The sequence below is a fragment of the Rhipicephalus microplus genome, chromosome X (assembly GCF_043290135.1).
Source record: "Rhipicephalus microplus isolate Deutch F79 chromosome X, USDA_Rmic, whole genome shotgun sequence".
NCBI lineage: Eukaryota > Metazoa > Arthropoda > Arachnida > Ixodida > Ixodidae > Rhipicephalus > Rhipicephalus microplus.
Window position 1 is genome coordinate 386,413,472 of NC_134710.1, and position 27,463 is coordinate 386,440,934.

Genomic DNA, 27,463 nt, shown 5'->3' on the forward strand with positions numbered 1-27,463 from the left:
TCCAATTTTTTGACTTCCTACTCAAATTTCCGGTCCGAGAAAGCCTTAAAGGGGCCCGGAAACACCTTTATGAGAAACCATAGATTTAATTGACTAGATAAAAGTATTACATAAGAACATCAACGACGCAACAATTACCATAATCCGTTCAGTACGGGCGGAGTTATAAAGATTTGTCACACGCATTCATCGCATTTTCTCTTCTTTCGTCCCGATGAAAGCGCTCGATGATAAGCAGGGAGGGATGGGAGGGGAAAACAAAAAAATGTCACTCACGCCTTGTGACCTTAAGCCCTCTTTTTTTTTTCTTCGAATACGCGACTTTTTCAGTACGGTCGCGCACGCACGCGTGGACGAGTGATGGCCTCTACTGGCGACATCTGTAACAACCAAGCGCGCCATGTTCAAAACAGCCAATGGCTGATATATGAGCTTACTACGAGTGATTTTTGTGCTTATTCCGTAATTGGTCGAGAAATGGGAAAACGATTTTTAGCTGACTTTGGTCATTTATTGTGAAAAACAGGCAGCGTGCGGTGCAATAATATTTGACCCGCGTGTTGTTGGGAGCCTCTACTACCAATTGGAAGCGTTTTTTGACCATGCTCAAAAAGTGTTGCAGGGTCCTCTTCCATCGGGCCCTCATCTTTTCTAAGTCGAATATCTTGATGTTGGAGCCCACGTTTTCTTAATTGATTACATTTGCGACTGTAGCAGAGCTCTAAAGGTAGCTTTGTCGCAGTACGTTAATCTAGTGCGACAAAGCATAAAAGAATTTTATGGGGCCACTGTTAATTCTACTCTTACTGTATTTATATTCATTCATTTACGATAGCACCCATAGCACCCAAGGGCGTAACGGGGAAGTGAAAGGAATGCAATATTTCAAGTGGACACAGATGTTCACACTTCGACTATACATTAAAAAAGCAATTCACTACGTACTTACGCAGTGACAAATCCAAATACGCAATATAAAGTTGGTTCATAATAAAATTTCGTGATGAAAAAACCGCACAAAAACACTACTGCAAAACTTCCGGTGAACTTGAAAATCCATCACGCCAGGTTATTTTTGCTGCTTCTTACGGTAACATATTCCACTGGCCTGTCGTTTCGAGATTGATTGATTCATATGTGACGTTTAATGTCCCGACACCATCACGTTATTATGAGAGAGAACGTGGTGGAGGGCTCCGGAAACTTCGACCACCTGGGGTGTCTTACCGTGCGCCCAAATCGCAGCGCACGGGCCTAAGTCACTTTCGCTTCCATTGAAAATGCAGCCGCCGCAGCCGGGATTCAATTTTGCAACCTGTGGGTCAGCAGCCCAGTACCTTAGCCACTATACCACATCGGCTTGGGAAATTGTTAGAAAAGCTGCATTACATGTGCATCAGCCCTGCAACTTATTTTTATGGTATTTATATGGTTCAGTGAAAGTGAAACGTAATTTGGTTTGCAAAAGTATCGCTGAGAGTCCACATCTGTTCAATTATGAAATGCGTAGTGAAGATGTATCAGCCCGATATAATCCCTTCGTTTGTGTCAATGTTATTAACCATGGTTTTTTTGCTTTTGAAATTATAACATTTGCGGTAACATCAGAGTACACAAACCTAACAGCCATGTTTTGAATTTTTGAAAATCGGGAACGCCCCATACTTTTCTCGGATCTCGCACCTCACAAGCGGAATCTAAGATAAATCGGACCTTGAACATGCATAGTTGTGGCTTTGCTTCCAGTGGTTACTTTTTCGCGTTTCTGCGCAAGAAATATTTCCTTCGGGAAGTTCAAACTGCTCGAATAGTGAAATTAACATGCGAATCGATTCGAATAGCAAACAGGGTTGGAAAGTATTAGAAAATTCCAATATTCGTCTCTCCCATAAATTGAACGTAACTACTCCATCAATAAATTATTCAATCAGGCACACATTTTATTTTCTACTTCAGCAAGTAGAGCATGACTTCACTAGCAAGTCCAAGCAATCAACAAGCACCTGAACATGAAGCTCTGTTTGAGCAACTCAAAATGATAGAAATATTTTGCAAGGTTCCGTCATAGACGCATAATCAGCCTTGGTAAAATAATATTATGTCTTATAACTGAATTGTTTACGTGGACTGAAGCAGCTAATGTGCACAAGAACTGCATTATAATATAATGTAGCTTCTATGGTCTCGAATCTGAAACTTTGTGCAAGACTGTCACTAATGAACACTAAATCAAGAATGAAGTTCTTCCAAGTATTTTTATGAACAAAGTGCATTAGAATATGTAGCGAGAACAATCACGTGATGTAACGTGATTTTCGTGAGGTGCATGACCAGCTGTTAAATAATGCGATGTGATTTTATTCACGTGGCTGGTTGCAACTGTTTCGTCACGTAACAAACTCACTCAAGATACAACTAGTTATTGTATTCCATACCGAATAAATCAGCGCACGAGTTGTGGGACCGAAGCGTATATTTACGTGCACGAAGCGAACGCTTAGCGGTTCATGATAATGATAATAGTCGTGCTACCTGAAGGATCAACAGCGTTAGTAGTCTTAAAAATTGATGGGTGCTAGAAGAAGCAAGCATTGCACCCGACCAAACACCCAAAAGTGAGGCTCTACGTGTACATGTAAAGCTGCAGCTGAACAGTCCCGGGCCGTCTAGGCCAGCTATCGCTAACATACCAGCGACAAGCGTTTTGAGCCTGTCAGCTTCCAGCTGTTCTTCAACGGGGCCCACCAGGCGTTGCCGCGGAACGACAAATGCCCTGGCAGCTTCTCCGTACTGTGGGTGAGGAACTCCTGCTACAACCACCTGCTTCACTTTAGGATCCCTGGCCAGCAGCTCTTCGATCTCAGCCGGTGGTACCTGCTGGTCCATACACTTGATCAGCTCCTTGAAGCGGCTGCACACGAAGAGCCGGCCGTCGGTTGAGTAGTAGCCTGTATCACCTGCGTTTGAAAAGCCTTCACGTGATGTATCTGATTTTGTCGTGTTGCGACGTATCAGTAAGACCAGCCCGATTTCAAAAATGGCTTTTCTCTCGATATCAGTTGAGCGGAAAGAATAAAACCTTTCGTTTGCTACCCGCATGGCAGATGATTGTCCCTCAATCGAGATTTACCGTTTTTCGGGCATGACGATAAAACCTTAGAAAAAACGGAAATACGAATACAAATTAGGTTACCTACGACATTATTTCAGACAAGCAGTATTAGATGCCTCATTTAATTCATTATAATTAATTTCAATTGAAACACTCACAAAATAAGCATAAAATATTTTTTCATGTCAGAAACAATAGGCTTACGTGCATCTATGGTGTCAAGTATATAAATAAAGCTAATGATGCAAGTACTTAGCACAGACAACTAAATTAGGAGTAAGGTGCCAAAGTGTATGGCTGGTTCAGTATACAGTAGTTACGGCGCTTAGCTGCTCGCCGGAAGACGCGGGTTCTATTCGTGACGCAGTGATCACGTTTCTCTAAAATGGTGATGCTTGAGTTTTGATCTTGGAGCATGTCTTACGGTAAAGAAGCCTAGGTGCTAGAAATCTCATGATCTGAGCAACTACGACAGGCCTCATAATGAAAACCTTGTTCTGACACACAAATCCCTAGCACATGTAGTATTGAAAACCTAATCGTAAAGCTAGCATATATTTAGCGTACTTTCAATCACTATTGAAATTTAGGGTACGGAAAGAATGTGTCAGCTTCAGATAATTTTATTACGATAGTATTTCTATAGATATCTCGGCTGAATTTTGCCGCCGGCGTCGGCGTCAATGGAACTCATCGTAAATGTATACGTATCTATATATACGAAAACTCAAGAAATAAAAATAATCAAGAAATAGGCTCCGGCACGCGGAATTTAGCTTGGGAGCTTTGAAACGTGAGTGCGAGGTGTTAACTACTAAGCCACGGACAGGCACATCCTTCAACATTCAAACGGCAAGCTAAATATATATACCACGTGCCATTGTTGACGGGCTTACGGGGGAAGGAACGATTGTATTTGCAGCATTACCAAGAAGATGGCGCAATGAGTGCGCGTCGCAGCATTGTCACGACGCGGTGCCACGTGTTCACATCTCTCACACGTACTTTGCCCTTCGGAGAGGAGGGGTGTGGACGGTCGCTCGCGTGCCCATATCTCGCGGTGGGGAGAATCGAACGTCTTGTCTAGCCTTGATATTTCACCAGAACGATTCTGTTGTAGTCACCGGACGTACAAAGGTCACTGCAATCGTTGCACAGTGTCCGTTTTTGAATAGGGCGCGCTTTTCGGACATAGCAAAGTAACAACTAAAACACTTATTCGCATTCATCTGTACCTGTGAGTACATTTCATGCTTGATTTGTGCACGAGAAACGTGGTACACGCTTCATGATCTGCTTCTCATTTTGAGCGTGACTTTCCAATTTGTTGCTATTGCGTTCATTGCTGCGCCTTTGCGGCGAAGCGGTGAGTTGTTTAATTTTAAAAGACAGATAGTCTCCCTGAAGATGTTAGATAGTACGCATGCAAAAATACGGCGCACCAGTGCGGAGGAAGCCATCTTCGTAGGCGTCAGCAGTTTCTTTCGGTTTGTTCAGGTAGCCCAGAAATGTGCAAGGGCCTTTTATGCAGATTTCCCCTTTCTCTCCAGGGCCCAGGGGCTCTCTGGTTGTTATATCCACCACCTGATAATAAAGTAGGAACAAGAGTCCAGAGTTATCCAGCATTTATTCAAATTAGCGTTATTTGGGCAGCCACGTGGATTACACTCAGTGACCATTATATCTATGTACTTGAAAAAAACTACTTACACACTGGTCTTTAATTTCGTATTTTAGTTCGTTGGCTGGAAAAACCACGATGACAAGCAGTACAGACTAGGGGAAGAGTGAGCTATGGTGTTGCCATCGTAGCATGTAATGTTACATTCGCAGGCGCCCTCTTCTTTTTCACGTCTATGTTTATGAAGGAAGTTTTTACGGAAGAAGCAAAACCATCTTGAAGAGGCACAATTTTGTGATTGTGGTTTTCCTTGTGTCTGTTATTGTTCATTTAGTGCACATAAAAAACTGCCGGTATGCACAATAGGATATTCAGTCTCTATCAACCCAGAACAGCAACTGAAGAGACTGAGACTTGTAGCTTTGCGTGGTATTAAGAAAAGAAAACGTGCTATTTTTCACAGTAGGTGAATTTATAGCACTAAAACGACGAAGCTTTCAAATGTACTCCTATAACTCAACACGATTTGGTCTAGCATCACTCGTACCAGCAGCAAAACGACAACGAATGCTCCCGTGTCTGAAGTGAAGGAATATCAGTGCTTTAAATTCAGCGCCAATGCTACATCACTCAGTGAAGTGCCGTTTGTTTAGGAGTCAGGGTAGTCAAGGTAACTGTTCAGCCTATAGAATATATGCACACTACAACTCAAATTGCATAAACACGCCGATCCACGTAGTAGTATTTGTCTACAAGTCCCGCGTAACCAGCAACTTGATGACAGCTTAGCGTGATTTTTGCCACAATGCGTGAGAAATCTGCCCGAAATACGGTCAGCTGCATTGTTTGCGCTAGCCTCCTCTGGGCATCGTTTTTGTGTTTTGACTGCGAAGTTTTGGAATGTCATTTTGCTTTTTTTGTTCCTTGCAAATACTAAGAATTTATTTACTTCAATACACTGCTTACTTTAATTTCCATGAATGGCATGGGCTTTCCGACGCTTTTGAAGTCATCTCCTCGAGGCGAAGACGCTGTTGCGCTGCCTGCCAACTCTGTCATTCCAAACACTGCCGAAAAGGACATGGTAAAAAAATAAAGGAACAAAAAGTGCACATGCGGATCAATGAAAACGGCACAAAATGTGATAAATTTGAATGATTTGGAGCTCCTTGAAGTTCATGAAACACTTGGCAGAGTTCTTTAAAGTCATTTATCAAACGACTAAAACATAATAAATTCCCCCTTGAACGTCCCTTACATATTTTCAGGTGACCATGAAACATAATACCATCGCAGGTGCACGTTAACATTTTGGTAGTCATGCAAAAAGACAACACACACACGCACACGCACGTGCACAACCGCAAACGCACACCCACAAACACACACTGTGAGTCTGTTTTAATGTTCAGGGTGCTATAAGACTCCACGTTGGACCAACACATCATTCGGGTTTTGTCAGTTACCTATTTCAGTCAACGGCTCGCAAAGCCTCGCTTCTCTAACTAATCATATGCGACTAACACTACTGCAGATTCGGGAACTGTGAGCTCCATGCATGGTGCGCGGCCTCGTTTGTCTCGTTGTGCTATGTACCGCTTCCTCGATCTCTGACCATCATCACGAAGAGATGGTGAGCTCACGTGTGCCATAAGAGAGACATTAGGCGATACTCTCCAACTGTGTGGTTTATTACGGGGATTTTAGTACAATTAGCTCAATCATTCGAAGTAACTAGTCGTACGTAACATCATTATAAAGGACACCAACTAGCTAATACAGGTTAAAAAGTATATCAATTATTTGCCACAAAGGGCACATTTCTAAAAGAAATGAACAATGAACGAAATTTGAAGCACTAACCTACCCTTCTTGCAGCATTCCCGCGATAGCGTACCTCAGAACAGACGAAACAAAAAGGACATGGAAAAGGTTTAAAGAAACGTAGGTACGCAATCACGAGGCTCTACCTCTGGACCTCGACACCACGGAAAAGGGCGCGCGCCCACAAAAGCCCGGGCCCCGACAAGACGATCTAAACCCCCAGCCGGCGACTAAGAACGAAGACCAAATGTTTGAAACTATCTGGAAAAACCAAAACGCGTACGCACCCTCCTACTTCCCGAAGCGGTCTCCCTGAACCTTATCTTCTCACGCTCGCCCGCTTGTCGGGCGGGCAAGAGCAAAGCTTAAATCCCGCCAAACATGCCTCTATGGGACACCTTAGTAAGCCTCCGAGATGCCATTCATCCGTTCGGTACGAAAGAGACGCCAGAACTCTCCAAGATAAAATGACGTCGAGCATCCATTACGGACGTCTGACACACGTAGATGTAGTCAACTACTGTGGAAGGTCAAGGGCTTAGCACGGACGCCCAGTGGTTCTCGTTTATAGAGGTCGCACTTCTCCATTTACAGAACCGCCGATAGCACCACCGTTTGAGGTTTCGCGTGCAGCAGTAGAATCTTGTTAGCGAGTTCCTGCCTCCCACGTTAGCTGAGATACGTGTCGTCCACCGCGAGTTTCTTCAAGCTGTTTTTTTTCCTTCATATCATAGTGACGAAGTGCCAGTAGAAGAAGCAATCGCTCACCTTCATGAGGCGGTGGCACCTATCTCGCGGTGCTCTGTTTTCAGCGGAATGTTTCCGAAGCGTTTTTAGAGATTTTATGTTGACAACTCGTTTAAATTCTCAGTTACTGTTATATAGTTATTTAGGAACCTATTTGTTTTGTTTGACCTAGTTTTGAGCATTTATTTCTGTATTAGTTTTGACCTGTATTGAGCGCATTCTCGCATGCGTTTCAAGCCACAAGAGTTCTACGATGACAAGCCGGGCCCCAAAAGGGCTACGAGCTTACAAAGACGCCTTTTCATAAAAAAATAGTGCAGCCTTGAAAGGTATAACGCGATAACATAATCAGGTATTATTCTCATTGTTGTTTCAATCGCTGGCCTAACTTCACGCTTCACTTTGCATTTCTGCATACAACGCAAACGTGCCCAAAGAAAACTAAAGTCTGTGCGTGTAATGTTGATTATTTCAAGCTATTCTAGAATTCCTGTCAAATGCCTTGGTAAGTGTTTACTGCCTATCCGTAAGGTGACACTCGCCTCTTTGTAGTTGTACAATTCCTTGATTATCTTGCTGATAATGATGAAAATGTATATATATATATATATATATATATATATATAATATATATATATATATATATATATATATATATATAATATATATATATAGCACATACATATTCGCCCTGTCGTGAGCCTGCAAACACTCCATCATTGCGCATTTTTCATGTTCGGGATCTTCGTGTCAATATTCTTTGCTTCTGCCACATGGGCTTCGATTGCCACTCGAACCAAGCCTTTTTTATTATTAGGTTTATTTGCACCTGTCTCAATTTCTTCACCTCGTGAAGATCACGACTTTATTTACCACAGTCAACGACGCCTCTAACTACACTGGAGTTCATGTGAAGCGATCTCTTCAACGCTATCGTGGTAGAACTGTAGGAGAAGTACATTACGCTGTGAAATTGCATTATGCCTAGTTTACAGGCGTTCATTGTTCGAATGAATGACCCATGGCTAACACCTACCAAACTCTTCCACCGTTTGGGCTTTAGTTACTGAAATGAGCTGTACATCACTGCAACGTGTCATGTAAGAAATTTTTGTGAAAATCAAGCACGCGTACTTAAAAAGTACGGAAGAAACAACGACACAACCACCTTTCATATATGGTGCCACACAGTCTGAAAGATGAACAGGGAACTTAACGCACACAATAAATGAGAAATGCGCAATTCAATAGCTACACTACATTCCTTTATTTTGTTTCCTATTTTATTTCACTGCTTTTCATTTTGTTGACTATTTTACTACTCACATTGCACACATCATATCACTGTAAAGGTGGTCGCGAACTAGAATTCAGGGCCAAATGCGCCTTGATGCGCATAATCTAAGAAATACATGCTAACGTCAACAGGAAAACAGACTTATAAAGGACGCAGTAAACAGCGTAATGTATAAAGTAATGAAACGTAAGTCAACTAGTTGGCCCAGTCAGTCCGTCACTTAGTCATCAGTTCCACTACATTTTACATCACAATTATATGGTAGAATTAAGTATTTTTTGCAATCCCTTTCTTGGTAACAAACTTTAATCAAGAAAAACTGATCTGGTTCCTTATAAATTGACCTAAAAAGGTTTGAAGGTGAAGGGGATCCAGTATGGCTATTTATTAAGCGCTTTATGTCACCTTAAAGCTGCGGAAACAAAGTAAACACGCTTCTAGAGACGCTTGTGAGGAACGCTGCTCGGAATATTTGCTTCCAACTGCATTGCCTTGTTTTTAAAAGGAGAATTCATGATGAGTTGCCTGACAATTATCCTTTGAAAATCTTAGTATGAAGGCTTAACGTAGCCCGTGAAGGCGCTTTCCGTAATTGCTACATTGCTTAAATGTTCATCTCATACGGGGATAATTATTTGGGAGGTTTTTGTCAATGTAAAATCGACTCCCTGATTGTAATACTGATTTCTCGAATTTCACCATTCATCTGCTGTACTTGTCATGCATGATATCAAATGTCTTGTTTAGTTTCTTTTTACCACACTTGAAAAACATCAAGAAACGTACATTGTATGACTCCGCCCAAGCCGAGCTTCCTGGCGACGCTTTGTAGCACAGATGAATTCAATGTACTGCCGCCAAGCATTACTTTTTTGACACTGCTCGTGTCCACCTGACCCAGTAGTGGATGCTGATCCAACTTCAGGAAGAACGTAGGAAGCAACCCAAGTGTTGTAGGCTGAGATGAAAATAGATTTCAGAAAATAAATTCAGCTGCTATCCGTCCAGTGGTAACTCTTATTCACAAATATACGTTCAACTTATCCACTTACTAAGAAAAAAGTAGTCGGCCTTTCTAAACACTTGAGCGTCGTTTCTCATTATGTCAGTTCTCTTTCACTGTGGTGAATCAGTACTTAGAACTCCATTCCACAGTAAGGTGTAGAACGTCTCTCACACATTCGTCATTGACCACCCTTCTGAATGCGCGTGACGAACCACATCGATTTAGCTGCGATTGCTATAGCCCTTAAGCACGCTCATACACAAGTAGCGGCGCAATTATAGACATAGCAGACACCACGCTTTAGTCAGCTTCTCGTGCTTAATTCCTCTATAAAGTTTGTACTGAGGTGACGGAGAAGGGGGCACAAATGTTCATTCAGACGTCGGGGAAGTAAGGTCCTTTGCAAGGCTTCTTGAGGACCAAATACAGACAATTTATTTGCACAATTACAGGAATGTTCAACAATGCCTACAGGCGCGTCTTTACATGGCATATGAGAGGGCCAACGAAGGTCAGAAAGAGAGTGAGCAGCACACAAGCGACGCTCCTTTCATAACTCCTGGTCCATGTGCACGCGCCTTGTCTGACGCCGACTGCGCGCTCCATGTTGCACACACGAGTACCTCTGGCGTTCCTGCAAGTCACGAACCGCGTTTCGAGAGCTCGCTGATGATCGTCCCTTGCAGGGAGAGTCCATGCATTGCCAGTCATAACAGCCCAACCGCCACCCAAAAAGGCCGAGGACGGACTGCAGTACCACTACTCCCTAAAGTGGCCCTTGTACGTCGTCCGTTGCGATTGCCCCTACGCGTACCTATGGTTCTCGACCGCAACACACACACAGCACAGAGCAGGTAACACAACAAGGCATTTCGGCGATGCACCAACCCCCACTACACATCAACACCCACTGGGTTCCAACAAGCACCTCCACATCTTGCGCGGCCCAGTCACCGCAGCCTTGCTGTTCCCCGCTGAACGACGGCATGAAGTCTATCAGAAAGGTCGTAGTCCACAGTTTACCGACCCTAAGTAGAACACCTACAAACAAGTTATTTGCGACGCATCTCTCCAAGTCTATGTTAAACCACGCGGATGCTTCAAGTAACTGCCCTTCACGCTGCAGCAATGCCGGGTTTTAACCAAAGAGCTTGTTCGCAGACGCAGGAAGAAGGGAGCGTCCGCACCATCTAGACCTGCATACACTGCTCCCTTTTCACTCAAAACTTAAAGACCAAGTGTCCTTGAGGAAGTACGCTCTGTAACAACAGAAACTATAGAACATCCATAAGCTTTCTTGACACTAAAGAAGCTCTGCACTGGTAATTTGAAAACCATGCACTGGCAATCTGCTGTCACCTTTGTCGCTTCCAGCAACTGTATCATTGTATGCTACCCAACCGACCGTCGGTTGGGCAAGATGCAATGATAGCTCTAGTTAGGCTACCCTGATCATCCCCGTCGCGATTTACTAACGATAGCACCTCCGGCTGTATACTTTTATGACTTGGCGAAAGCGGCTGTACACTCATCCTGCTGAGACAAAGATACCGCATCTACACTAATCCGAGAAAAAAAACTTTATCCACGAGTCAGTCATCCTGTTTTCGTCCCTGCTTGTGACACCTGTTATCTCCGACTGGCAATAGACGCTGCACTCGTCAGCTACCTCAGTCCTGCATTCACTGTTTATTGTGCCTGGTCTATCTTGAATCTCTTCATTTACTGTACCCTGACCAATAGCAAGTTTCGCCAGGACAATCCGAAACTCTAAGCTCAATCTTTCCATTTTCCTTTCATGAGCTGCAGCTTCGTGTTTATGCCTGGGGGCTCCTCTCTCTGACGCAAGGCGTTCACGTTCTTTGGCTTCCTTATGCCTGGTTTGTATGAGTTCCCAACAATCAGAAAGCCTCTCATCATCCACTCCAGAATCCTTGATCGCCTGTATCAAATGTGGCTTCCTATGTATCATGGTCACGTCCATCCGTAGCTCTTCGCACAGGAGTTCTAAATCCAGTTTTCTTAACCTGTTCAAATCCATAGCCACCCCTTAATACCTTTCGTTGTTCTAACTGCTGTGAAGGCACCTCTAACAGACACCAGCCTTCACGAAGCAGCGACCAATCTACCCCTTTGGATACACATCACCATCTATCCAAAGTACTTGTTAGAATCTCTATGTAAGCGAGCACTCACAAGCATCGGTACCAGGAAAGAACACCACGGAATTATACAGGATCCCGCCGCTGCTAACCAGTTGATGCGATAGAGAATCGGGGCACTGGTTTTAACCCAGGCTTCGAGGAAGGAAGAACCTTTGCGAGGCTTCTTGCGGGTCAACTACAGACAATTTCATTACATAATTACGTTTGGAAGGCTCGCCGATGATCGTCCCTTGCAGGCAGAGGCCATGCATTGCCAGTCATAAGAGTACTTGTATAAAGATGACTATACGTGGAAACGTTTAGGCAGTGGCATTTGTACTGGGGGCCGCTCCAGACGAAGTACGATGCTCTAAACCCTTCACCACATGCACATGCTTCATAGGGTGGCGCACAACACCCTTAAAATATCATGCATGTAAGCATGCATGTTGAGCCACTAGACGTATTTTCTACTAAACTCTTTCCTCAAAAGCGTCCTTCGTGCCAGTCAGTGAGTAACGACAGCTGGCCTGCATTCACTGCGCTGGTGACAGATCGTCTTGTGGCCCCTACACTTTCCACACAAAAAATCAAAATTATCACAATTACTAGTGGTCAGTATCTGCGGTGATAAATTTTTTTCGCTTGTGCTTAGGCCGCTCGTGCTAATGGCGGCTTTTTTTGTGTTTGACTTCAAACGCAGAAAAAAAAGCTTTATTTTAAGGAAGTAACCGTGTTCTCTAATGTTAGTTCCGGCATTAATATGAGTGTGATGCAGAAATTAAAATATGAAAATAGTGCGGTATGATGTTCATAGTGTCCATACTTTAGGCTTATTTTGAGTCGAGTGATTCTGGTAAACTATTCAATGTGGCGTAACAAAACCTAACGGTAACCTGTAAATCATTCAGCCTGTGATGCCCTGCCGGGACCACATCAATTTCGGCAGTGTTCTGTGTACCTTTCGATCCCTACTTTTACAGTAAAGGGTGGCTCATCAAACAGTTATTATGTTGCGTATTTTGCATGACTCATTGTTTTACCGGAGGGGACTAGTTGAGCAAGAATGTGGCCTGGAATTTCTTTTTCCAGAATTTATTTCTTTTTGCTCAGTTTGCCGCAGTCTACACTCATTATGTCGCTAAGTCATTTCTTTTCCTGTTGCGACATAACCTTGCGTAGTGGCTACCGAATATTTAATGGAGAAATATATGAAACTAAATTTCCTATAAAACACTGTACATGACACTGCACAGAAAAGATGGCTGACCTAATTGTTTTTCTAAATGATGGCTGCATCCACTTCATTCAAATTTAGAGATATGACGACTTATCACAAACCGACACATTTAGGGCAACGTACATTCACTGATAGCCGTGTATTGCGAAAAAACATTTGTCCACATCTTACTCATGCATTCAAGGCATTGTACCAGTTGCGTCAATTATGAGGTATCAGTCCACGGAATGCGCAGTACGGCATGGCTGGTATGATACGTAAACAGCAAAGCATTAGAAATAGTCAGCCTCAACCTATACGGACAATCCAGCCTGATAAAATGCAACATTTTTCTGTAAACTGTTTGACAAGCATGTGCATTATTCCCTGATGCTACCTCCGATTAGCACTTGACTGATTGCTGAGCTAAAACTGTTTCAGTTCCATCTTTATCTCCGTGCAATATGACTCCTTCGCTACAATCCAAGGATGAAGCAATCTTTCATTTATTTACAGGTTGTTAGAGCTCACTTGTGTACAGGCCTACGATTCCATTGATTTAGTCTATTAACGAGAAATGGGGATAATGCTACAAAATATAATTACCTTGTATTTTTCTATGGCTGGCAAGATGACCTCGAAGTCCCATGTGGGAACTAAAACCACTTCGCAGCCAAGCCCTAGGTAGCAGAAAGTCAGCCAGAATCCACTAACATGCATTATAGGTGGTATTAGGAGGAATGTTTCGCCTTTTTCAAACACTGGTGGGTCTTTCATATAACTGCAAGAAAAAAAATCTAAATGACGCGGCTCCTCAGGCTACGGTCTGCATTCTAGGTTTCTAACTCCAGGACACTCTGAAATATCGAAATTCGGTATTTTCCTCGGCTAACATTGCATTTCTATACTGTGCACCGAGGGACAACATCTGAACGCTGGTTTCGACAGTATTGTAAAGCGGTAGTTTGTGCAGTGCTTTTTATACCCTTAGTAACCACGATGCACCACTGTGACAAAGGAATGAAACTCCCTAGACCTCCCATGTATTCGCATTCGGCCGCGCCACTTTTACCACTGGTGGTTCTTGGGCGTCCTACTAGAAGTGAATCAGGAACGAAAAATTTCTTTCATGACGTCACTGGTGAGGTCCTCACATAGAGGAAAATGACAAAAAAATTGAGAGGAGGAGGGTGCCACGCAAGCGCTTCTTTCCCACTTCGCATGCAAGCTGAATGCGCTCGGGCCTTCTTTCAGGTCCACTGGCGGCTTGGACAATGCCGCAATAAAATTCTGTTAATCTTCTTTTATTTTAAGTTTTGTTCAGGTTTTCTGAAGCGGTGAAAGTTAAACCGACTGATTTCTCAGTAAGACGAAACTCGATCGACACAAATGAATGGCATGGTTTATTCCATGTTTTGTATAAATAACATACATACACGTAGTGTGAAAGCGCAATAAACGCATTTTTCCGACAAGAGCTTGGCTACCGTCTTCACCAATTATCAAGGTAACACGGCATTTCTGTCAGTCCAGTCAGGCTTGCAGGGAGCTGGGTTTACTCCTATGTACTCATGCAACAATAAAACCTGCTAAAACAATGTGTCCACATTCTTGAGCTCACCCGTTGCATAAGGGAGCAGTGTAAAACTTTAACAGAACTAGGAATGTTTGTGTTAGCACCCCGCAGAGTCACGGAAAACATGTGTTGCCTGATTAAGCCATCTTCTACGAATGCATGGTTTACTTGTTCAGCGAAGCTCACTGCGACTCCCGTTATCTGCCCGCCAGAACTTGCTCTTTTTATCTTGTCTTCATCTCTTCCGTAGTTGACACACCCACCAAGCGACATAACAGAGGGAGATATAACTTTGTATATTGCTGAGCGAGAGGCGAGAAAGAGTGGAGGCAAGCGCTACGAACGCAAGTTAATCACTACTCGCACTTCACCTGATTTAAAATTCACAAAATAAGAAGAAAAGACATATAAACAAAAAGAAGTTCTTTATAGGGGTATAATTTTTTTATTTGGAAAACTTCTGAAAGCCAATAAATGCGAACATTCACATAAACCCCACTTCATTCAACCGGATCTTAGTATGTCTGGCAACTGCTACGGGCTTGCATGTTGTTTGAAACCGAAACTAGCTCTGAGTTTCCCGGACATGACACTGAGTCCAGGTACCTGTCGTTTGAAAGGGCAGACCTGCTTGCGCTTTCCTCAGAGAAGCATGTCGATTGTACTATTGTAGCGGGGAATTCGCAAGGCACTGACTAGTGGCACTCTGACGCAGATGCGCTTTCAGGATCACCCGTGAAATCTGATGATACGGAAATATCAGCCCTTGATCTTCCCCTTTCTGCGTCAGCGTCACAGACATGCCATCGGAACAGCGGAAGGACCCTTGAATTATCTCGCTCTTGAATATGCTTTCTGACGCGTCAACTTCCGGTTACCCGCGTGCTCTTCGCCGCCAAGCAACGCATTTTGCCATACGGGATGGTCTGTTATACCGTCGGAACTATCAAGTGGTGGGTCGTAAATGGCTGCTAGTAATACCCAGCCATATGCGGTCTGATATCTACGAATATTTTCATGCTGAGCCACAACACGCACACGCCGGTGTACTAAAGACGTATGAGTGGATCCACCAGCGTTACTACTGGCGGGGCATGTACACGTTTGTAGGCAAACACATTCGCTCATGTTGTGTCAGCAGCGCAAGACATTTTCTCATTCACCCGGTCAACTGCAGCCTTTACCATGTCCTGCACGCCCATTTGACCATGTTGAGATTGACCTATACGGCCCGCATCGTGCTCTGTAGGTGATAATCGATGGGTGATTGTGGCTGCCGACCATCTGACAAAGTACGCCGAAACGGCAGCGTTACCTTCGGCTGGTGCTCATGACATTGCAACCGTCATCTTGCATCGGTGTCTTCTTCGTCATGGTGCACCACGGGAGCTCCTAGTTACAGGGGCCGCGTATTTTTGTCCGAAGTTCTGCAGCAGCTCTTACATTCACGCCGTACGGTACACCGCACATCAACAGCCTACCGCCCTCAAATGAATGGCCTAACGGGACGTTTCAATAGAACCCTGGGAGACATGCTCGCTATGTATATTGATTCCGACCAATCCAATCGGGACGTTCTTCTTACTTTCGTGACGTATGCTTACAATACGGCGATTCTATCAACAACAGGCTTTTCTTTATTTTTTCTTTTATATGGCCATGACCTATGCAGCACACTCGACACAATTCTTCCATACAATTCTGATGCCTCCGAGTTCAGCATAGTTTCTGAAATGGCCGAACATGCCGAAGAGTGTCGTCAGCTTGCATGGTCTTTCACACCCAATAATAAAGCCCTCCGAAAAGATCGCCATGGTCGTGACCTTGTTCAGGACACTTTCCCCGTCGATTCTCTCGTGTAGCTTCGACTGCCTTTCCACTCTCCTGGACTGACTCCCAAGTTGGCACCGAAGTATACTGGCCCTTACCGCGTCATACAGCACCCTTCTTCTGTCAACTATGTGATTGAACCACTCAAGCCATCCACGAACAAGCGCCGCCTTGGTCGATGGTCCACGTCAGTCGCTTCAAGGCCTGCTACGACCCTCCTGTTCTCTCGTCACCTTGAGTCGCCAGAGTGGCTCGTCTTCGTCACCGGGCTACTGTAGTGGGGAATTCGCAAGACACTGACTAGTGGGACCATCCCTGAGTGCGAAGCGCGAGCGTGTGCACGAGCTGCAGACGCTGGACAGCTCGAGCACTTCTGTTCGTACCGGCTGCCTGCCTACTACCTGGCGTCGCTATTGAACTCCATTGCACTATGATTAAGTGAATAACATTGCATATAGGTGGAGGAAATCGGGAATAATCGTTGTGCCGCTGAAGCGGCTTATGTAGCGAAACGCTTGGTGTTGTAATGGCATTCGCACTCTATTGCAGCTGAAGTTGTTACCATGGGTGAAAAGTGGAAGAATGTCAATGTGCTTGAATTTCAGCGTATGCAAAATAACATTAGGGAATCAACATTACCTAGCAGGCAACAGACACGTTGCCGGTGGGGCGGCAAGCTGTATTTTCTTCCACTTTATTTGTTGAGATTTATACCATTACATCTATTGACATACCCCCTTCTTTTCTAAGCTTGATAGTCTGTTCGTTATAGTTCACACAGAAGTGAGGGGTGAAAAATTAGGACCATTTACCTACTCAAGCGCCGGCCCTGTTGCGCGATAAATCTATACGAGCAATGAAATCCGCATAACCCTGTTTGAAATGACCTGAACAGAAAACAATTTAATTTCCCAAAAAAGTACACGACTCCTTATTACTTCAAACGCAAAGCACATTTCTCATATCTCTCGTATAAATGATTTATAAGGAACATGTCTACGGTGTCCTAATTTGCTTACAAAGCGACCGTGATCGTGAATCGGAGCAGATTTTTCTCCAGAATGCCGTCAGTGAGTGCTATATCTAGCCACATATTTAGCCGTTACCGATGAAGAGTTTCTGCACACTGGGCAAGATTAACTCAATATTAAAGTTCGAGCTCATGGTGAGTGGTGCTGAGCTCATATAAGATCGTCATTGCCCATGGAAAATCTTGTCACTCTTTATAACGGCTTAAGGCATACATAAGCTCGCATGTCTCTGTCTTCACCAACAAATTTTATGGCGATATCATTTATAAGGATGCACGAAGTGATATTTGCTGTCGCCATCGGTGTGGTGCTGCGCGTACGCGTACGTGTGTATGTACTTAAACTGCACAAAAACGGTCCTGCGAAAACACTTTCCGAGGCGCGCGACTATAGGTTCGAACGATCGACCCTTTGACGTGCGCGTGACGTCCTAGACAAGTACGTCAGAGGCGTATACATGCAGCAAACAAAGGAGATAGGTATTCTTTAGAGTTAGCAGCACGAGTACCTCTGAGATCATTCTGTGTCCCAGACGCTTCCCCACCAACTACGCGCTAAATAGCGCTAAAGGCAGAGTGCCCGTAAGGCTTTAAAGGCTGATTCAAACTAAGCATTCCGGCCGCCGAAAGTGCTCCGAGTGGCAGCGAGATTCACCGAAAAGGCCCTCTCCACGCCAATCACTGTCGGACTAATTTTTGCGGCGTTCACGGCCGGATCGGCTCGCCGCGAACCAACAAGAGGGCTAGCTGAGGAATTTGAAAAAATGGTGGCCAAGTACGATTCGCTGGTCATGTGACAGACAAGTAACGTGCGCTTAAAAAAATGCTCATTGAACTGATTCGCAACCTCCTCGTCCCTTAGGAGAGGCGCCACCGCAAGCACGTTGACAGCCTACTAAAGGAAGTCTTGTGGAATAAGTTAGGAAACTAGCAGGAATTGACTGGTGAGTAGGAGTTCCTATGCGTATCTTGCTTTGCTCCTTAAATCGTCATTTCCTTGGTATCTAGTTGCCGTTCTCTTCCGAGTTGGATCAAGAGTTGAAGCGCGCTAAACAAAAAGATCTAACTCTTCACGGGCGCACGGAGGTCATGGGGCGCAAGCTCACTATAACACCCATGTATTCGTTCTCGGCAGCGGCATCGCCGGTTTTACCATTGGCGGTCGTGGGCATCCGGCATCCTACTATAAATTAATCAAGAAGAGAAAATTTCTTTCATGACGTCGCTGGTGAGGTCCCCGAATAGAGGGAAAATACGAAAAATCGAGAGGAAGAGGGTTGCTGCAGAAGCCCTCCTTACCCACATCACATGCAAGCGGAATGTGCTCGTGCCTTCTTTCAGTTCCACTGGCTGCTTTGTCAATGCGGTCGTCAAATTTTGTTATTCTTCTTATTTAAATTTTTGTTCGTGTTTCTGATGAAGTGAAAGTTAAGCTAACTGATTTCTCAGTAAGACAAAATTCGATCGACACAAATGTATTGACCTTTTTATTGGATGATTTGTATAAAAGAAACAGATTCAAACACTTAGCGTGAAAGTGTCAATTTATAAACGCAGCTTTAAAATACAACTGACATATGGACATGATGAGCAAACAGTTAACCCGAAGAATCCGAACCAATGTGAAAATTATCAACAATTTCGGGTGACACGTCGTATTTAATTCGTTTGCCATGACAGTGCGCACAGTTTTATGACAGAACTTGTGGGCCAAACGATACTAATGTTCAGAGGCATGGAGAGGCTTGAAGAGAACAGAGGTTTTTCAAAAAATAACGTCGCTGGAAACAGTGTTTTAGCAAGTTGACTGTTCTTGGTCAGGACAATAGCATTGCCTTGATGAATAAAAGTTTACTTGTCAAAATATTGGCTCCAGCGACATTCTCTGTTTTAATTTTTAGAAGCATTTGGTCTATCACATAAATATGAGCTAGACTATGCCGCGCCGCGGTGGTCTAGTGGCTAAGGTACTCGGCTGCTGACCCGCAAGTCGCGGGATCGTATGCCGGCTCCGGCGGCTGCATTTCTGGTGCAAGCGGTAATGTTATAGGCCCGTGTGCTCAAACTGGGGTGCACGTTAAAGAACCTCAGGTGGTCGAAATTTCCGGAGCCCTCCACTACTGTGTCTCTCATAATCATATGGTGGTTTTTGTATGTTAAACCCAACATATGATCGAGTCAGTCTATTAGAACGAAAGACTCGCATATTTTGAAAGTGCTGCTACAAGAAATTGATGAGCAGTAAGCATCCTATAATTACTTTACGTCATTTGAACTACACGTCAAAAGTGAAAGCTACTAAAACTATGCAGTCAAGTCAATTTGCATATAACCTTTTAATAAACGCATTTCTCCGGCAAGAGTTCGGCAGCTGTCTTCACAAATTAGTCAAGCGTCACTGCACTTCTGTCATTCCAGTCAAGCTTGCACAGAATTGGGTTTACACTTATGTACTCATGCCAAATCAAAGCCTGCTCAAATAATGGGTCCGAATTCTTTTGCTTACCCGTTGCCTTTCGAAAACAGTGGAAAACGTTCACGGAACCAGAGGTCCCGGGGTTAGCACACCACAGAGCCACAGAAAACATGTCCGATTAAGCCATCTTCGACTTGTTCGGCGTATCTCATTGCGGCTTCAATTTTCTACTCGCCACAACTTGCTGTCTTTATCTTTCCTGTAGTTGACACGCCAACCAAGTGAGATAAATGAGCGCGATTCATCCTCTAGTATTGCTAAGCAAGGGGTGGGAAGCAACGGAGGCAAGCGCTACGAAAGCAAAAAAAAAACACTTCCCCCGTGTTTCTTGACATAAATTCGAGAAATAAGGAATAAGAAAAGACATATAAACAACAGACAAGTTCCTTACAGATGAATTCATTTTTTTATTCGTGAAAAGTTCCGAAAGACAATAAATGCTGACATGCGCATCAACCTCGCTCTGTTCAACCGGATATTAGGATGCCCGGCAACCACTACAAGCGCACATGTTCTTTGAAAGCAAAGCTATGACTCAGTTTGCGGGGCTTTGCTCAAGTTGCGAGCAAATAGGGTACTTTAACCTCCTTGGTTGCGAGCCGTCGACAACATCCGGGGAACAGCACAATCACCCTACACTCACCCCAAGGTTCATTGTTCACTCGGCAGATGGCGCTATGGCTAATGGGCGGAGTTCAGTTCAGGCTGTCAAGGTGGATGGACGTGTTTTTTGAGCGCTCCGGATCGACTGCGCAGATAAGTGTTGTTGCATGTTTTGAGCTTGTCTCTATAATTTTAAGGCTGCGGTTGAAATCTTCGTAGCACTTATTTTATGGTACGGCTTTTAAGGGGGCCAGTCACCAGGTATTTATTAGTTAGTGCGGGTGTGTGTGTTTGAATTTTTTGTTGTTGTTGTTTTTTTTTTCTTTTGTCACCCCGTTGGGGAGGTGCGCGTACATTGAACATGCAAATTTTTGTAGTAGAGCTTGGACTTTCCTTTTTTTTCTCGTAGTGCCGGGCTCGAGTTTAGTAATTATCGAGTATAGGGACAACTGGTGTCAGAAAGGCATGGTTAAAAAGACTGTAAAGTGTTCAGGATGTGGAGTGGGTTTGAAAGTGGACCCAAGCGTAGAAGCGTACGGAGAAGAGGCTGACGCGAAGTGTAGGCAATGTGAGGTCGAGGAAAAAATGGAGAAAATGATGGTTGCCCAGAGTGAACAACTGATGAGAATCGCCAAACTCGAGACTGCGTTGGCGACAGAGCAAGAAAAAACAAGGGCAATGGGAGAAAGACTGAAGTCCGCCGAAGAAGCGCTAGCGAAGCTGAACAAAGAAGCGACCTACCGAGAGAACAGTAAGGAACCGGCAACGAGAACGGTGGAGAAGGAAAAGCAAGCAAGCTTGGAAAAAACAGGTTTAGCCGGTTCAACTGTCGCAAGGCCCAGCTTCAGCGAGGTAGTGGTGGGGCAGGAAGGGAACAAAGCAGCCGGCGTCACAGGTGCAAGTAGCCCCCAGGTGCAGAACGCTCCAGCGGAAAAGTCACAGCATGTGATAATCGCCGGAGACTCAAATTTAAATCGATGCACAGAAGCCATCAAAGAGAGGGTAAGAGGTGACAAGAGGGTTGCAGTAGGGGCGTTCCCAGGACGCAAGCTGGAAGCAGTCATGAAGCAAGCGAGCGCAAAGCTCAAAACGACAGCTGATAGACGCAACCTCGTGATAATTTCAGGCGGTTTAAACGATGTCCTAAATGAAGATGCTGCAGGACTAGCAGCCACACTGGCGAAAGGCGCCGATGACATGCGCGCCACTTCTCCTAAGGTGCAGGTAGTGATATGTACAATACCGGAGGTACCGGTGCGTGATAACAACCTGCAAAGAGCGGTGGTCAACGCAAACCAAGAGATATGGCAGGTGAGTCGAGAGAAAGGTTTTGAGGTGGTCGAAATAAACAGAGAGGTGCATAGGTGGGGGGGTTTTCAACGAGACAGAATTCACTTCGATGGGCGGCTAGGTCATGAGGTGGGTTGGCGACTTGCAGGACGCGCAGTAGCTTTTTTGGGGGGCAAGCGAGCCCTTCGGGGTGCAGGATAGCTAGTAACGAGGAAAACAACCAGGGAGACTCTTCGACAGGTGGTATGGACAGATACGATTCCAAAGTGGCACCAATATCTAAGATACGTAGAGTCCGGGGCATAAATAGACGTAGCCACGAGCGCCGAGCCAATTCAGACATAGGGTATATTAACATGCAGGGTGGTAGGAACAGGCTGAAGTGGGAAGAGATAGAAGAACAGCTAAGGGAAGAGAGGCCGATGGTATACGGTTTTGTAGAAACACATCTCAGGGACATGGAACAACCTCCGAACAATCCGGACTACGCGTGGGAGTATTGTAATAGAACAGAAGGCAGCAGAAAGGGGGGTGGTATTGGGGCATTCATTCATAAAAGTACAGATTGGCAAAGGGTCAAGCAGGAGTGCAAGGAACATTTATGGCTAAAAGGGAAAGTGGCAGGTCAAATGACACTCCTTGGTTTCGTGTACTTGTGGACGGGAGCAAAGGCCAGAGAGGAAAACCAGGCAATGGTAGAGTGTATATCAAAGGACATTCAGGAGTTAGGAAGAGAGTGCGAGATAATTATACTAGGAGACATGAATGCGCACATAGAAGATATAGAGGGTTATACCGACCCGACAGGCAAAATGATCATGGATATGTGTGAAAGGCTTGATTTGATCATTTGCAACAGTACCGAGAAGTGTGAAGGGCAAATAACATGGGAGGTAGGAAGGCTTCAGTCGACGATAGATTATGCACTGATGTCACATAGGATGTATGATAAGCTCAGGGAAATGCACATAGATGAAGGTGGCTCCAGAAGTCTGGGTAGCGATCACAAACGTATCAAGCTAAGTTTTGGAAGAGCAGTGAAAGTGGGAAGGAGACAAGATGAGCAACTACAGGAAAATTTTTATCCAGAAAGGCAAATTGAAATAGCCACTAAACAAATTGAGAAAGTAATCACGGAGGATAATAAGACAGTGTGGACATACACGAATCTAATTAGACTCTTTGAGATAGAGCTTGCTAAGACGCGTGACAAGTCACCCCGGAAAAGAAGACACAAACCCAAAAGTTGGTGGGATGAGGAAGTTAAGAGAGCCGTAGCAAAACGTCAGGAAGCCTCTAGGGAACACAGACATGCTAAGCAGCGGGGTGAACCGACAGATGATGTGGAAAGAAAATGGGCAACCTTTCTAAGCTGTAGAAGGGATGCATCCCTTCTGATCAATGAAAAGATTAGAAGGAAGGGAGCTCAGTGGCTGGCAGAAGTACATAAAAAAGATAGAAAGGCAGCTGCGAAATTTTGGAACCATCTAAACTCCCTGAGAAATGAGACGAGCCTAGAGCAGAACTTTATAACTACAGCCCAAGGTGCTAGGCTAGAAGGGGACGAAGCTATTGAATATATAAGAACAAGGGTGACAGAAAAATTTCAACAAAGAAGTACTTTATGCACCACAATAGACAAAGACGAATCAAGTGGTGCAATGGCTCCATTTTCACAACAAGAGTGGGAAAGGGCTGAGAAAAGGGTTCCTAGTAGTACATCAACAGGCCCAGATGGCATTCCAATTAGGCTGATAAAAACATTAGGTCCGAAGTCTAAGCAGGCTTTGAGAGAGGCAGTGAGTACAATAATAATCGATGGCGAAGTTCCCGATGGATGGAAACTTAGCAGGATGAGCATGATCTATAAAGGAAAGGGGGACAAAGCTGACATAAACAACTACCGTCCTATAACAGTGACATCAGTGGTCTACAGGCTGGCGATGCAGATCATAAAGGAAAGACTGCAGGCGTGGATAGAGGATGAGGGGGTGCTGGGGGAACTGCAGAATGGGTTTCGGAAACACAGGAGATTGGAAGACAATCTGTTCTCACTGACGCAGTGCATCGAAATAGCAGAAAAAGAACACAGGCCCCTCTGGCTAGCATTTTTGGATATCAAGGGAGCGTACGATAGCGTGGTTCAAGAGGAATTGTGGGGAATACTGGACACACTAGGCGTGGAACATGTAGTCACTAATCTTTTAAAGGGTGTCTATAAAGGTAACAAGGTAGTTATAAAGTGGGAAAAACAGGTATCCAAGCCTGCAGAGGTAAAACGGGGGCTTAGGCAGGGGTGCCCCCTGTCACCTTTATTATTCATGATGTACCTACAAGGATTAGAGGCAAAATTAGAGGGAAGTGGACTGGGCTTCAACCTCTCTTTAGTCAAACAAGCAAAACTTATTGATCAGGCACTACCAGCATTAATGTACGCAGATGATATAGTGCTAATGGCCAACAACAAGGAAGATTTGCAGAGATTGATGGACATCTGCGGTAATGAGGGAGATAGGTTAGATTTTATATTCAGTAGGGAAAAATCAGCAGTCATGATTTTCAATGACAACGAATGTAGTGAGCTTAGAATACAGGAGGTCACGCTAGAGATAACAGATAAATACAAATATCTGGGCGTATGGATAAGCAATGGGACCGAGTATCTGAGGGAACACGAAATATACGTGACGACTAAAGGTAACAGGAATGCAGCAGTCATGAAAAATAGGGCACTGTGGAATTACAATAGGTATGATGTTGTGAGAGGAATATGGAAAGGGGTCATGGTTCCTGGGCTGACGTTCAGCAAAGCGGTCTTGTGCATGAGATCAGAAGTTCAAGCAAGATTAGAAATTAAGCAACGTGGAATAGGTAGGCTTGCTTTAGGAGCTCACGGGAATACACCAAATCAGGGAGTACAAGGTGATATGGGATGGACATCATTTGAGGGCAGGGAAGCTAGCAGCAAGATAAAATTTGAGAAGCGATTGAGAGAAATGGGGGAAGAGCGTTGGGCTAGGAAGGTTTTCAGCTACTTGTACATGAAGAATGTCGATACAAAATGGAGGAAGCGAACCAGGAAGTTGACTGGTAAATACTTAGAAAACAGCAGGTGGCCAAACCAAAAAGAACTATCGGTTAAGAAAAAAGTGAAGGAAACGGAGACTGACATGTGGAGAATGGGCATGATTAAGAAGTCCGCACTAGAGATCTATCGAACTTTTAAGCAGGAAATTGCCAAGGAAAGGATCTATGATAATACTCGGGGTAGTTCTCTACTGTTTGAGGCCAGGACGGGAGTACTGCGAACCAAGACATATCGGGCCAAATACGAAGGGGTCGACACAGTATGCAGTGCGTGTGGAGAGGAAGAAGAAACTGCCGAACACTTGATAATGTTCTGTAAAGGGCTTCACCCTATAGTTCAGGATGATGGCGCAGAGTTTTTCAAAGCACTGGGATTTAGGGACAGCGAGGGCAAAATAGACTTTAAACGGGTAGACTTAACTAGAAGGAGGTTATCTGATTGGTGGCTAAAGTTAAGGCACGAGTGAAAATTAAACCCTTCACTGCGAAGTACGAATCCTGAACTTCATTATTTAAAGGAAAAAAAAGATAAATGTAATGGTTAGTTCACTAAGTATTACGGCTAGGTGGCGTTAGCCGCCGCCCGATCTAAAGGGTACAGCCACATCCATCCATCCATCCATCCGGATTCATCGGTGCGCGCTCGTCCAGTGCGAACGACGCTGCGTTTGGGCGACAGGAGAATTTCTCTCGCTGTAGAAAGCGTATGCTTCAGTGTGGATTGGGGATAACCGGCCACAGCGAAGAAGCAGGAAAGTGGAAAGGCCAAAACGGGAGGAAAAAGAGGCGGCGATCCCGATCGCTCGAAGTGGAAAAAACATTTTTTGGGGGTCGCCGAAGGTCTCCGTTTTGCCCCAGCCCGTCAACACTCCCCGCGGCGGTTAGTGCAAACATCTGCCCCAGCCGTCAATGGCTCCAGCTGAGCGGCACGGTAGGCTGAAGTGGAGAAGCAGGGCAACGTGGCGGCTACACGTTTGCAAAGGCTATAGAACCCACGTTTCCTCGGCTGCGTGCACGGCCAGGCGAATCGTGTGATCTCAGATGGTAGGGATCGTTCACACTAAAGGATCATTCACACCGAGAACAGCGCGTCAAAGTGGCTAAGTGGGTTTTTCGAAGTGGCGAGGCAGTGCGTGCGTGAACCTGTTCAGACCGCCCGCCTCCTATGGATCGCCGCGCGGCATAATAGCAGGGCATCTCGCGCTTTTGCGCACGTGTTCATGTGACGTGTTGGTGCTTTTCCAAAACGTACACCCACGCCACCACCGCGCCTCTGTTGGGTGGCGTTCTGAGTGGCTTCGGCAAAGCGGCAAGCCTTGGCAGGCGGCAAAAAATAGCTCCGAGAGTGATCGCCCTTGCCGCCTGGTTTTCGTCTGCTTTGGCTGCCTGGAGAGGAGGCATTTCCCGCTTTCCGCGTTGCCTCCTCGCCGCTTTGGCCGCCGCGCCTTCGGTGTGAACGAGCCTTAAACGAATATTGACACTATTTCGAGATGCGGCAGAACAGACGTTTTTCGTTTTCTTGGAATGCAGTGTTAACGTTCTTCCCACACCGGAACCAGGCAACACGTATAAAACATTTTAATTAGATTTAAAGTTTTCATCTCCCGGTTCCTGCAAGGCAGCTCCACCGTCAGGCACAGCACTTGACGTTTCAAGTCAGGCGCACTGGGACGTCTTGTAAATGCGTGCGCGTTGAGGTAACGACAAAAATAAAGTGGAAGAAAGCGCGACCGGCGCACCTTCTCGACTGCCTGTATAGCGGTGCGCCGCCGACCGGCGTCATTCGTAGTTTTGCTGTGCGCTGTCCATTTTGCTGCGATTCTTCGTTGTCACATCTACAGTGATCGAGCGCTGAGACACTTCTGTTGTATGCGAAAGGATGCGAGTGTGCTTTCATTGTTTTTCCGATCACCGCATCTCTGTTTCGCGATGCCACCCACTCCTTGTGCTGTCAAAGGTTTTGATTTCAAGACCGGGGATTACGTTAGTATGCACAGTTTGCCGAACGACCCAGCGGTGAGACATGTTTTTTATGTTTACATGTTGAGACAAGTTTTTATGTTTACGTTTTTATGTTTACACATCGCAAAAACCACGACTGCTGCAGGGCAGTCAAGTTCATGTGCCTTCGTTTGAGCGAGCACAGGTGCCAATTTGTCGACGATACATAGTAAACAAATAAACAGTAATGCATGAGAGAACCGCGTGACGGAGACTGCCAGAAGACAAGTGCGTTGGAGTGCTATCGGGATTCGCCAGTGCCCGTGGAGAGGCTAACATGAAAATGTCGAAGAAACTGTTTTATTGTGAATAGACACATAAACCAAAAGTCGGGTGCTCAAGATGGAGGTGCAAAAAAACAACATTCACAAAAACATGAAAAGTAAAAAGGCATGAATATCATAGCAGATCGTTTATGCCATTTTTGTTCCTACCGCGGCTCTTTCCAAAACGACCCTCTTCAAGGCTTCCGGTGAAAGGCTCTTAACGTGTGTGCCTGCTGCCAGCATATATTTGTTTGAAATATAAACTCTTCTCGCCCACCAACTGCTTTTCGGCCCCTTTTTGCCTCTGCAAGTTTGAGTCTGTGTGCCGTTCCAG

General features: G+C 44.9%; 1 protein-coding gene across 1 annotated transcript in view; it reads right to left on the minus strand.

Moving 5' to 3' along the window:
* Positions 1–27,463, minus strand: part of LOC142777335 (luciferin 4-monooxygenase-like) — an 85,601-nt gene that overhangs the window by 15,283 nt on the left and 42,855 nt on the right. The window contains exons 5-9 of the mRNA XM_075881636.1: positions 13,577–13,751; positions 9,388–9,559; positions 5,700–5,800; positions 4,555–4,696; positions 2,691–2,957 (exon numbers count right to left, since the gene is read on the minus strand). Coding sequence (XP_075737751.1) covers positions 2,691–2,957; positions 4,555–4,696; positions 5,700–5,800; positions 9,388–9,559; positions 13,577–13,751 — 857 coding nt within the window. The remainder of the gene's footprint in view (positions 1–2,690; positions 2,958–4,554; positions 4,697–5,699; positions 5,801–9,387; positions 9,560–13,576; positions 13,752–27,463) is intronic.